This window comes from Tamandua tetradactyla, chromosome 18 (genome assembly GCF_023851605.1).
Source record: "Tamandua tetradactyla isolate mTamTet1 chromosome 18, mTamTet1.pri, whole genome shotgun sequence".
Lineage (NCBI taxonomy): Eukaryota > Metazoa > Chordata > Mammalia > Pilosa > Myrmecophagidae > Tamandua > Tamandua tetradactyla.
In genome coordinates this window covers 60,126,201-60,139,645 of record NC_135344.1, presented here as the reverse complement: position 1 = coordinate 60,139,645, position 13,445 = coordinate 60,126,201, and the positions used below count along the sequence as shown (strand labels likewise).

At 43.0% G+C, this 13,445-nt stretch overlaps 1 protein-coding gene and 1 non-coding gene across 4 annotated transcripts in view; one reads left to right on the top strand and one right to left on the bottom strand.

Annotated features, from left to right (window-relative positions):
- The window catches only part of SLC35D4 (solute carrier family 35 member D4), a 170,750-nt gene that overhangs the window by 55,180 nt on the left and 102,125 nt on the right, over nucleotides 1-13,445 (bottom strand). For all 3 annotated transcript variants that reach the window (XM_077135800.1, XM_077135798.1, XM_077135801.1), the window contains 2 exons: nucleotides 10,872-10,906; nucleotides 429-498 (listed from right to left, as the gene is read on the bottom strand). In XM_077135800.1, coding sequence (XP_076991915.1) covers nucleotides 429-498; nucleotides 10,872-10,906 — 105 coding nt within the window. The remainder of the gene's footprint in view (nucleotides 1-428; nucleotides 499-10,871; nucleotides 10,907-13,445) is intronic.
- Nucleotides 10,416-10,546, top strand: LOC143662846 (small nucleolar RNA SNORA24). Its single transcript, XR_013165615.1, has one exon. It is a non-coding gene; the product is annotated as a small nucleolar RNA SNORA24 (small nucleolar RNA).

Sequence of the window (13,445 nt, the reverse complement as noted above, 5' to 3'; positions counted from 1 at the left end):
GGAGGGTTGTGGTGAGTTGTGGAGTTTGTGGAGAGTTGTGGAGGTTGTGGAGGGTTGTGGAGGCTGCTTTCAGGCAGCAGAAAGAGGCAAGGTGGAAGCTGTGAGGGTGGGAGTTCAAGCCTTCCCCTCGGTTTTATATACTGAAGTTCTGTGTAAGGTTTGCTTTGGAGAAAAGGGTGGGTGGATTCTAGCCTTCAGCACAGCTCGGCCCGAGGACGTTCTCCAGGACAGGGGTCTTCCGGAGCCCAGCAGGCCCGCGAGCCGCCGCGGAGGGGGAGCGACCACGCGCCGAGGGCGGGCCGAGCTCCCTCCCGCCCGTCACTCCCACAGCCCCGGGGCGGGGCCTCGCTGAGCCCACGGCACAGGCGGCAGGACAGAAAACGTGCGGGGTCATCCCCGCGCAGGGGGGTGTGTGAGTTCGAGATTACCTGGCGCAGCAGCTGCTGTGGAATCTGTAGAAATACAGGAACGGAAACTCCAGGAAACCGAGGAGATCACCTGGGGACACAGCAACGGTGAGACAGCAGCCCCCGCAAGCCCTCCCACCGTGCCCGGAAATGGAGGGGGAGGGTCCTCCGCAAAGCGGGCCCCTGAGTGTGACAGGCCCAGCATCTAATCCACTTTAGGGGTCCCACTGGCCTGGCCTGGTCAATCATGACCAGTTAGTGCCATCCTGCCCTGGCCTCCACCATGTGCTAAAAACCTTAGGTATATTATCTCTTTCCATCGCATTAACAACCCTGTAGGGTTTTACTGCCCCCATTTTAACAGACGCCCAGAGAAGTCACAAGATTTGTCTATGATTGCACAACTCTTGAACTGTGGAGCCCAAAATATGAGCCCAGTCAATCTAAATCTGGGGTCCTGCCTCATCACGGGACAGCCACCCCCAGAAGGGCAAGCACTGGAAAAAATCATATTCTTTCAGATGCTTGTGTTCTTTTCTGCCTTGTATATAAAAAAAAGAAAATCATGATACATCCCTCTGACATCTTTTTCATTTTTGTTTAATTACTGCACAAAAGGCACAGACCAACCGTGCATACTCGTTTTATTTTAAGGTCCAAAGGGTACATTTATTTCTAATGAAGTAAGTTCATTCTTTTAGTTTCACTTGGTGCAAGAGGAAATAATTACACATACTGGCTGCTTCTCTCTCTGGAATTTGAACTTGGTCACAAACAAGACATCAGGAGATTAAAAAAGCAGAAAGCCTTCCAAAAATGTCCAGAGAAAAGGAATTAAGCATTTTCCACAGCAGAGTGCTTTATCCTCCCAAATCCGGACTTTTTGAGGCTCTGGAGGAACCTGGCCTTCCAGACCCCCATTCCTTGCTCTATCCCAAGTTCTGCCTGGATGGAAGGGAGAAGGACTGACTTTCCTAAGTGTTCAAAGCATGTGAGGTGGGCAGTGGCACAGACCGAAGTATTTTCCCCATTGCTGCACTTACTAATCAAGAGTTTTGGAACAAAAGACACAATGGATTTCTGCCTTTCCTCAGAGACCTATGTGATCCCAAATGACTGAGCCACCTACTGGGAAAGGAAGTTCTGAATTCCATTTCTCTGGAATTTCTCTTGCTTCTTATTGTTATTCCGTCTTGATTTAACTAAGAGGGGGTTTTCTTGGGGATTGGGTTTTCATAGAGCCCAACCAAGAAAGTTCAGCCTTTTTGCTCTCTCTCTCGGTCATGAGTCCACTGAGACCCTCTATTGCCTCTTGGGACCCACGCTGGGGAAGGGACCCTGCAAACGAAAACCTCAGGCTCAGGCTTCTCGTGCATGAATAATACAATTTACTCTGCAGTCCCTTTCCCCACAGGGGTGACAGCTGAGGCAGCCTTAGGCCCCTGGTCCTAGTGAAGGGTGAGGGCCCCAAATGACAATGAGGAATGGAAAAAGAGGGAGGTAAGTGATATGTAACCCTCAGGTTCTGCCTCTTAGCAGCAAATCTCTCAACACAAATGCTGCTAAGTGGTGAAATGGACTCGCAGGTGTGGCAGCTCTTCTCAGAGCCCAGCTCAGGCTTTGGAGGGATCTAAAAAGCAGGGAGTGGCCAGAAGGTAGACTGGGAGAGAGGAAAATAAAGAAAAAAGCATGATCCTGGATAATTTTCCATTTAAATAATAACTGCCACTCAAGTCCTGAAAACTGATCCCATAAATTATTGAGAGAGGGAGAAAGGGAAAAAAGAGATAGGAAGAGAAAGAAAAGGAGGGAGGGAGGAAGTGAAGGGGGTGGGAGAGAGGGAGGGAAAGGGAATAGCGCACTCTTATCTTTGGGTCCTTTCTTAGACCTCCATTCATTTCTCACGCAGCACTGGTTGGGTTCATGTCTGAATTTCCTCCAAGAACTATAAAGTCCTTGAGTGAGGGACTCAATCCTGGTCATCATTTGTACCCACTGTAGCCAGCACTACACCTGACACGTCACAAGCCCTGCTGGAGTGTGAGTAACCAAAAGACCTAAATACCTCTTCTTTCCCCTGCAGAGAATGTTCCAGTTTCCAGTTGGCTCTGTTGGTCCTCAATTCTACATCAGCCCCAAATCCTTCCATCCTGCTGCCTGCAACCTACCTACTCTTGTACTAAGGTGGAGGGTGCACAGTAACCCCTGAACAGCAAATGTTAACCTCCAGGCTACAGATACCTCTGGAGATGCTGTGGTGTGACACTGGCTGGCCCCAGCCAGGTGAGAACTAAATCCAAGGATGAAATAAGCTTATTAAAATACTCAAAAAGCAACATTCTTGTACCATCTAGTCAGAACTGCACAACCTAAGCACAAATTAAGTGGTTAAATGATTTGAAAGCATGTTTTGTGGCATCAACTTAGTTTATACAATAAAGTCTGAGTTGAGTCTTTATGCCTGTTTTCCAGAGTTCAAACTCTGCTGACTGTGGTATCTCTGAAGATATCAGAGCATGAAACTACTACAGTGGAAAGTGTGGCACAATATGACCACATTCAAGACTAATGATATTTGAACATCAAGACAATTTCCTCTCACCACATTTTAGACCTCAGAATTGGCAGAGAAATGGAAGGATCAGTTCCAAGGAGTAAGGAGTCTGCTTATTTTACCTCACACTCAAACAACAGACACACCTGCCAGAATGCAGGTTCCAGAAATGGAACAGCTTTTAAAAGGGGGAATTTATTAAGTTGCATGTTTACAATTCCAAGGCTGTGAAAACGTTCAAATTAAAACAAAGCTATAGAAATGTCCAACCTAAGGCATACAGGGAAAGATACCTTGGTTCAAGAAGGCCGATGATACTCAGAATTTCTCTCTCAATGGAAAGGCACATGGTGAACATGATAACATCTGCTAGCTTTTTCTCCAGGCTTCTTGTTTCATGAAGCTCCCCACAGGGCACCTTCCTTCTTCATTTCCAAATAAAGCCAAAGGTCTCTGACTGTGTGAACTTTGCTAGTTGCTCTGTTGGTTCTGGTGGCTCCAAAGCTTTTTCCAAAAGGGTTTCCTCTTAAAGGACTCCAGTAAACAACCCCACCTTGAATGGGTAGAGACACATCTCCACGGAAACCATCTAATCAAAAGTTACCACTCGGGCGGGCCACAGTGTCTCAGCAGGCAGAGTTCTCACCTGCCATGCCATTTCCCAGTGCCTGCCCAATGAAAAAAAAAGTTGTTACCACCCACAATTGAGTGGGTCACATCTCCATAGAAACAGTCAATAAGCTCCCACCCAGCAATACTGATTGAGGATTAAAGGACATGGCTTTCCTGGGGTCCACAAGAGATTCAAACCAGTATACCAGGTAACAAGTTCACTTCTGGGTCAGACTCCTGTAGGCGCTCCTGCTCTCCTTGTTCCTTGAAATTCTCTCCCTCTCTCAAACAGCACAGCTGTGGGGACCGCCTACAAATGCCAAACACAAACTTTCAAACACGGGAAAATTTCCTCTGCTCTACTGCTGCTTAAAACAAGCTAAGAAAGGTGATTACTCTTCTCAAGCAAGGCTCCAAAATTCTTGGAGCCTCTACATGAATCTTGAGGTTAAAAGGGTAGAGGGGAGGTAGATTTTACCTACCCAAGAAGAAAACCCAGTATCTGATGAGAAGAAGGTGGCAGGGCCTGTGCTTAGGACATGGAAAACTGTCTAGCAGAAGCTCTACTACCAATACCCACACCACAAAGCTTGTGACCTAAAGCTACACTATCTGCTTCTATAAGAAAGCTTTTCTTCGCGCCATTCATGGGTGAATGAGAAGGGATGCTCGAGAGACTGTTAGACACCTACTAGATTAGCTCAAGTGAGACCAATCACACAAAATGGTGGAGCAACTGGAATGCCTGGACATTGCTAGGTGAGATGTAAAATTGCATGGCCACTTTGGAAAACTGAGCTGCTTAAGTGGTTAAACATCTATCTACTAGAAGACCCAGCTATTCTACAACTGAGTATTTATCCAAGAGACATGAAAACTTAAGTACACAACAGTCTTGTATAAAAATGCTCATAGCAATTTTATTCACAATAGCCCCAAAGTGGAAACAGCCGAGGAGCACATCAACAGGTGAACGGATAAACAAAATGTGGTGTATTCATACAATGGAATCCTACTTGGCAATAACATGGAACACACTAGTAATCTGCCCAACAACATGGATGAATCTCTAAACACTGTGCTGAACAAAAGAGCCAGACACAAAAGAATATCTACTGTATGGTTCCATACAAAATAACAGATGAAACAGATGGTAGTAGAAATCAGATCAGTAGTGGCCTTTGGTGGTGGGTAGGAAAGAGTAAGAAAAGTCCTGAGGAAACTTTCTAGGGTAACAGAAATATTCTATATCTTGATAGGCATGTGTGCTAGTTAGAAATTTTACCCCCAAAACCCATGTTCTTTAACCCTGATTCAGTATTGCTGGGTGGGAGCTTTTGATTAAGTTGTTTCCATGGAGCTGTCACCCACCTAAGTGTGGGTGGGACATTTTGAATATGTGGCTTCCATGGAGATGAGTCTCCACCCATTCAAGGTGGGGTTGCTTACTAGAGTACTTTAAGAGGGAATCATTTTGGAAAACGCTTCAGAGCCCACACAGCCAGAGACCTTTGGAGATGAAGAAAGAAAATGTCCCAGGGAAGTCGTTTGAAGCAGGCGGTAGAGAAAGCTAGCAGACATCGTAGATGTTTCCCCTGTGCCTTCCCAGCCAAGAAAGAAACCCTGAACGCCATTGGCCCTTTCTTTGGAGTTAAGGTGTCTTTCTCTGGATGCCTTGGTTTGGACATTTCTATGCGTTGGAACTGTAAACTTGCAACTTAATAAATTCCCTTTTTAAAAGCCATTTCATTTCTGGTATATTGCATTCCACCAGCTTTAGCAAACCAAAACAGGGTGTGAGTTACACAAATGTATACATTTGTCAAAATTGATCAGACATTTCATTTAATTCACATCCATTTCATATATGTCAACTATACCTCAATTTAAAAATGTTTTTAAAGTACTACCAAACATCAAGATACAAACAGAAAAAGAATGGATGAGAAGAAACCAAAAAGAATCAAGCCCTGCTTTAAAATGTTAGAAATCATTCACAGAACCTTCAAAGAAAGGTTGTGCCTGGGGACCCTGCATCTTACTGTGCTTGCTCAGTATGTCCCAACTTGTATCGTGTGGGGACTCGGGAAAACAGTGCTCCCAACCCACACCCAGGCCCGGAGGCAGGCATTTTAAATGGAAGGTAGGGTTTCTCGGAGCCAAGTACTCCAGAAAAACATGTTTGTAATCCCAACTCATTGTAAACAGTACCTTTGGATGAGGCTACTTCAGTTAAGGTAGAGCCCAACTAAATCAAGAGAGGTCTAAATTCCATTACCAGTAGCCTTACACAGAAAGCCATAGAGAAGCCATGGGGAATAGCCAGAAACTGGACGTCAACAGAACCCAGAGGAGAAAGGAGAAGGTGCCGACACATCCACTGCCATGTGACAGAAAAGCCAAGGAACCCCAAAGATTTCCAGCCAGCCAGAAGATATTGACCCCAGGAGGAAGCAAGCTTTCTAGCATCTGAAATTATGAGTCAATAAATTCCTGTCGTTGTATTGTATATGTATCAGGAGCTAGGAAACTAAAACATAAGGGTAATAAGCAAGTGCACTTTTTTTCCAAGGGGGGGGTAAACTACTCATGAATTCATAGGAAAACTAACAAATTGGCAGGCAGGAATCGGAGCTACCCAATCAGAGCAGTCCTTGAATAGTTCTGGAGGACAGAAATGGTCCTCAGATATTTCATTTTGCTCAAACTTTGTAATCAAGTATATACAACTATGAGAATCATTACTGGGACTCTTCAAAGACTTTAGGGCATTTGGCCTTGGCTTATAAAGCTGGAAAAATTGATCTCCAAGGGATCTTCTAGATTCTGAGATTCCACCATCTCTCACACTAAATTCCTATCTTAGTAAGTAGATCTGAGGCTCTATCTGCCTTAGCCATCTGCTCTAACCAAAAAATACAAGGGCTATACTGCAACTGAGCACTTTCTGAAGCAATGAGCTGCTGCTTACAGCCACACAGGTTGTGTACTGCCCAATGTCAGAGGGTAAGGCACTGGTTATATAGACCATAACCACAGGCAGTCTCCCTGAGCAATAATAAAAGTTAAAGCCAAATAAAAAAAGTTAAAGGACTTTTGGATGGTCCCTCTCAGTTTGGATCTCACGAGCGCAGCTGCACTACTCTAATCAAGATTATTTTGTTACTCAACAATTCTTATCCAGTCTGGCACTCAAGGACAAACAGGACAAACCCATGCTGCCAAGGCTTTAAGTAAATGGCATTCCAGTGATAGGTGGAAGGGAAAATGGACGCACCCCTTATTATGGCACCTGGGCACACAAACATGGTCATGCTGACGCACAGAGCACCTTTATAAAGGGTGCCCTTACATTGCCTAGTGCACACAGAGGTGGGAGTGTTTCACTGGGGTGCTAACGTGTGAAACACTGAACTGGGTACTGGTATAGATGAAAGGTTCCAGCTTCTTCTGGAAGGCTGTCATCAGCCTGCACAAAACCCACACCCACCTCCCCTGGCGCTGTGGCAGGAGCCCTGCTACGATGGCCACCGAGGGCTCACAGGCCTCCTGAACCCTACGGCTTCGGGGCATCCTTCACTGGGGAAATTCCTCAGAACCCAGCTTCCTATCCCAGGGGCTTCAAAGATGCTCCCTCAGCCTGCTCAGAACTTCAACATACCAAAATCGCAGCCAGGAGGATGTGAGGGGAACTGTGCCAAGTTCACTCTGGCTCCACAGGCGCCACAACCCCCGGAGCGGCCACCCTAGACCTGTCCTCACTAATTCACCCGCAACAGACCTGAAGCCTGCAGGAGAAGGAATGCAGCGTGAACGTTTTTCTCAAACTCAAAAATTTATAATTTAAGGGAAAAGGAGTCCTTACAAATATCCTTTTCTGGTATAACTGAGCTTCAAGCTGACTCTCAAATCAAAGAAATTTCCTTTTTCCCCTATACATTTAAAAAACTGAGATATGAGTCACATACTATAAAATTCACCCTTTTTAAAAAAGTGTACACTTCAGTGGTTTTTAGTATACTTACAGAGTTGTGCAATCATTATCTAATTGTTGTGCACCACTATCTAATTCCAGACACTGCCATCACCCCCAAAAGAAACCGAAGTTTAGTTTTCAACTATTTTTTACCCAAGCCACCCTATAACCTTAGGCTGCTGACAATTTACATTCCCAGAGAGTAAGTGCCCACGTTCTTCTTCTTTTTTTTTTTTTTTTTTTACATCTTTCATTCTTTTTACTTTTATTATCATTATTATTAGGGAAGTTGTAGATTTACTGAAAAATCATGCAGAAAATACACAGTTCCCATATAACCACCCCTCCATTAACACCTTGCATTAATGTGGTATATTCATTACAACTGATGAAAGAATATTATATTAATCGTACTATCAACTATAGTCCCTGTTTTTGTTGCCGTCATATGGTTTGTTTTTTAATTTTATTCCAGTAATGCATACACCGTAAGTGATCTAGGATTCTAGGTCAAGGCATTTTTTGCTTTCTTTTTAAAAGGCACTCAGTGTAAAGAACAGAATTTCCACTGCAGTGAGTACCTGCGGACACAACAGCACTTCTTGACAACAGGTTTACTGTTGAGTTTTACCATTTTACCATTCACTGAAGATGAGTGCAAAATATATTTTCTAAAACATGATAAAGTGTTTGTTGTTTCCTTTCCTCACTATCCTTATACATCAGATCAAATACAAAGAGTAAAATTAATTCAACACATCGTTTACAGATGACCCTGCTACATACAGGGAGATTCTTAAAAATCGTCAATCATCTGAGTGTATTTGTAATTGAAACATACTGAGTATCTCTGTAAGCTAGGGAAAGCAAAATCTCCATTAAGTCAAATGTGTTCAAGATTGTATTGTTAAAAGACAGTTAATAGTTTCTGCTGTGATCTTCTTGCACTGACCCAAAAGTTTAGCAATAACTCAAGGTCAAATGTGGGACTGCTGGCAAAAATGTCTCAACTGTTACCAGCAGTCACCATGCTTGAAAATAAGTGGATCAAATGTCCCCCAAACCTAGAGATGCTTCAGAATGGAATTTAGAAACATAGTAAGGAATTATTTATTCACTTGGGAGACTATATAATAAAATGGAAGATCAACAAAAAAGAAGCATTAAAACAAAAAACAAGAAAACTGGAAAGCGGGTCAAGAGACCTGAGCTACAGGCTCCCTCTGCACCGTGCCCCCTACCCCCTGCACTGCATCACCTCCTGTCACTCAGCTCCATTTCCTCATCTGTAAAACTGGGGGCGGGGGGGGTAATCGGATAGTTGGCTGGAAAAAATGTCTGGAATTGAGTGTAACAAATGAAAGAGCATAACCTCCCAGTTGAAGGTCAAAGTGATTTCTTTAGGTAAGAACTAGTCACCCAAGCCACTCAGAAACCATTCAGGAAGTAAATGAAAATGTTAACCAAAGGGAAGCAGTGAATATAATTTTCCAGAGGCTTTGACAAAGGTATACATCAAGGGGGCAGGGTTTAGCAGACACTTAAATATCTGTTGGGTGAGAGCCACTCTGTAGGAGGGTGTCACGAGGGCCCTGACAAGGTGGACAACCAGCCGTATGGCTAAGCAGAGGCTGATTAGGGTTAACAACATGAATTTGTAGGATTATGATTTTACGATGGAGAGACTTTCAGCAAATGATAGTGGAGAATGCATACAACAGTAACTCTCCAAATTCTGAAATGACACCAGGCTGTGGAGTGGGGAGAAATGGGCAACTGTACTTATTTCAGGGAGGGTGAGGGTAGAGAAATGCATGAAGAAAAAAATCATTCAAATTATCCCTATGAGACCTGGGTTTGGATACGTTACATACGATCTAGAAGCATTATCCAGGAGTCACTAGTGACAGTTCCCCGAGGGTACCAGCAGCTAAACACCCCAATAGAAAGCTGTTGTTGTATTCAGCATAGTATGAGAATTAGAAGGGGCTTTAGAAATCATCCATTCCACATTCTCACCTTACAGATGAGACAGCTGAGACCTGGAGGGCTGGGACAATTTGGGTAGGAAACTCTCTCACTCTGCCTTACCCATAGTAAGTGGTCCATAAACATTAATTAGTGGAGAAAAAAGCTTACAGCCAATTAGTAAGGGAGCCAAGGAAGCTCCAGTCCTTCTGAGGCACTGTCTTTCCACCACACTCCACTATGCCCCAAGGAGCAGTACCAATAAAACACATCTTCTCAGCCATACCACACCAGATATTAGTGTTCTATCTTTGGCATCAAGTTCAAAGTCTTTCAAGGTATAAAACACCACATGAAACAGAGTATAATGGGCAATTCTCGGATCTGAAGAGTAACTATAGCATAATTGAGGCAGCAACAGGATGAGAATAAGTTTGACTTTTTAAATCTGGAATTATGAACATCAGATGGCAAAATGTGATAAAGAGGTATAAAATTATGCCAGGTAGAAATAGAATGAATGTGAACTTTTTCACCAAATCCTTTAGCACTAGAATTGAAGAGAAATTCTGAATGCTTGAAAAGGAATGTTAGCAGAAGACAAAGCAAGCACTAGTTCACCTGATAGGTAATGAACCTGTCTGAATACTTGAAATGGCACCACATGAAAACGTAGAAGACAAAATTCAAGAAGTGATAAGAATAAAGTTCATGGGCAATAAATCCATAATGGGATATTAAGAGGAGCTTCCAATATGTGGGTCGTTCCTAGCCTCTGAGTTTGACATCTTGGAAGGCAACTATGATCTCTTACAACTGTCCCTTCAAGACACAACCAGGACTGGAGCACTGGATTGAATGCACAATGTACAACAACCATACAAAATAACGTAGAGGTCTCCACTTATCTTTGGGAATTGTCAGCTGTGGCAGTCTCCCTTCCTAGCCATGGATGGGTGTGTTCTTATTTATTGGCAAAGCTGTCACCATTTAATTGATACCAGATTCTGACTTGCACAAGTAACATTTGTCACTGTTAAAAACCTGGAGTGTGGTGAGTTATGGGGTAAACTTCTGCTTTCCAAACTGTAGAGGAAGCTGGACTAATGCTTCTGATGGAAGATGGAAAACATAAGATTTCAAGAAATCCAAAGTGATAAAGGTTAAGTCTTGTTCAACAACTTTCAGTGGATCCTCAAACCTGGCTTTACGTTTTGTGTTGGGAATAATGTTCTGGGAAGCGTCGGGGTTAATATTTTTGATATAGGCCTAAATATTGATTATTATTAAATAAAGCATGGTATTTAAGCAGAAATTTAGAAAATAGAATAAATAATGCTGACATAAAGGTTACCTGTGGGGTGAGATGCAAAGGCCAGGAGTACCACACTGCAAAACAATATAGTAAAGGAGTCAAGAATGCTTCCCCCATACGTTAAAAGAAACAAACAATTTTCTACCTGTTCTATGTGAAAATAGTTAAAATTGCCTAAAAGCAATTATCTACTTGAATGGATTGTCTCAGTTTGCCTAAATCTGACTCCTCTGTAAAAAAGTTGAGAATTTCTTTAAATGTCTCTGTTTTGGGAAGAGGATGGAAGACAGACTGAGGAAGTCCCTATGTCCCACTCTGAAGGTCAATCATGTCATTTCTCTTGGCCCCAGTTTATCCTAATTATCAAATTTGCCTAATTAAGAAAGAATATTTGTAAGTGATACAAAGCAAGCTCCTAATTGAAAATAGCTTGCAATTCAAAAGGTAGCTGTTGTGTGTGAGCTAAATATATATGATGTATGTTTGTTTGTTTGCCACAAAATAAACCGTCTAGAAAGTAGTAAAATTCCCAAGAAGCTGGCCCACAAAATGACCCCTCCCATCTACCTTGTGGCTGAATACAACTGGGATGGATTGCTTTGCAATGGGTACTAAAGTTGGGAAAGGATGAAAAGAAGAATGAGGAGAGCCTGAGTGACACGAGCCACAGCTGTCCTTGGTGAATCCCGTTTTGCTCTCTGGACGCCTCTCCCAGCGCCCCACTAACACGCCCTTCAGGCTGCCCTAAGCCCCCCTATCTTCTGCCCCCTCCCCAGTTACTCACATCCTCCTCCATCAAAACTCTCATGCCATCGAGGCAGCTGGTCCAGTTAGGGGTTAATCATAAAATATGGGAGGGGATTAAGCCTCCCAGGGACACACCGAAAAAAAAAAAAGTGCTGGGCTGCCCCCAGCCATGGTTACATGATTAAAAGAGCCGGCTTAACTTAGACTCGCTGAGGGTATAGACCGGGCATCTGTCATTTTAACTTTTTTTTTTTCTTTCACTTTTCATTTTGAAATAACTGAAAGTTGCAAAAATAATACAAAAGCAGGAGTCAGAACTCCATCATACCCCCCACCCAGGGGTTTTTGACATGCACGAAGACTGAGAAGATGGAGTCCCTGCAAGGACTCAAGCTGGTGATATTCTAGGCAGTGTGGAGGGGAACAGCCTGGAGCAGGCAAACCACCGTGAGCTGGTCAGTCCTTGCCCTGCCCTGCAGTCACCTCCCTGCCCTCTTCTCTTTGGCTAGGTTCTTTCTTCTCTCTACCTCTAAAGCACAGGTTCTCTTAAGGCTCCCAGAGAGGCAACAACCCTGGAAAGAAGCAGAGGCGAGGAGGCTGGGGAAAAGGGCAAGGAGAAGAGCCATGTGTTTAGGGCATGCTGAAGTCATAGAGGTTTGTAAGGCAGGGTTGACATGTAGCTGTAAAAATATATCTACATCCTTCAAACAAGCTTCAGAGACACTCCAATGATCAGTCCTTAGTTTGGGGCTCTGAAAGCCTCTGCTTGCCATCTCTTCTTTCTCTAAAAACATGTACCCTGTACATACTCCATTATTTATCCCCTGGGGATAAATTTTTGGTTAAACTTCAGGAGCAGAAGTTACTGCTTGGATGGCAGGAACTGAGGGGCCCTTCCCATCCCAAAATACCTCCAAAGGCCTGCCATGTACCTAAAATCCCACCATGGGAACCACCCCAAAGGGTGACCCTAAAATAAAGTACAAAAGGGCAAAAATAAGAAGGAATAATGAAATGAAAGTCTGTTCTCTGGGCCCTGTTTAAATTTTGCAAATACAGTTTTAAACCCTTCCTAATTCCTACACTGTGATATTCTTCTGGGCAAAAGCCATATTTTAAGCATCTTTGGATCCCAAGTGCCTAGAAAGACCAGACAAATATAGATACAGATATAGAGACATAGACATATATACAATATGCATAAAGAGAGAAAGAGAGAGCAGGTGTTCAATATGTTTTCTGAATTACAATCAGTAACCTCTAAGTGTGCTTACAATGGAACTAGCTTTGAAGAGAAATGTAACCTGAAGCTCCCTACAGTTCTAAGTTACAAATAAACTTAACAAAGACATTATACTAAAATGAAAGGCATATCATGGTAGAAAAACAGCAGACTTTTAAGCTCATTCATTCAACAAATATTTCTTGAGTGCCTACTATGTGCCAAGTATAATTCTAAGATCTAGGGATACCACATGAATGAAATTAAAAAAATCCCTACTCTCATGGTAAATACAATGGGAAAATATGTGCTAAACTCCAATATAGTTTTCTTTTGTCTCACTACATCATATCCTGGAGGAAAGTCCTAAACTATTTCCCTTGACACAGGGGAAAAAATCTCATCTGCAAAATAAGGAGGTGGTATGTGAATAGACAACATTCTGGTAATTTTCTATTTAACGGACTAAGTGAGACTGGTGTCTGCCTCATATTAAAAATAAAAGATGCGAGGTGTACACCCCATAATATTCATTCTTTATAAATTACCTAAATGCCTCCAAATGAAAATTAAAGCCATACCCAATTTTAGAAGTTCCACTTATTTTCAACCCCATAGACAATCATTTTCTTTATTCTTTCTGT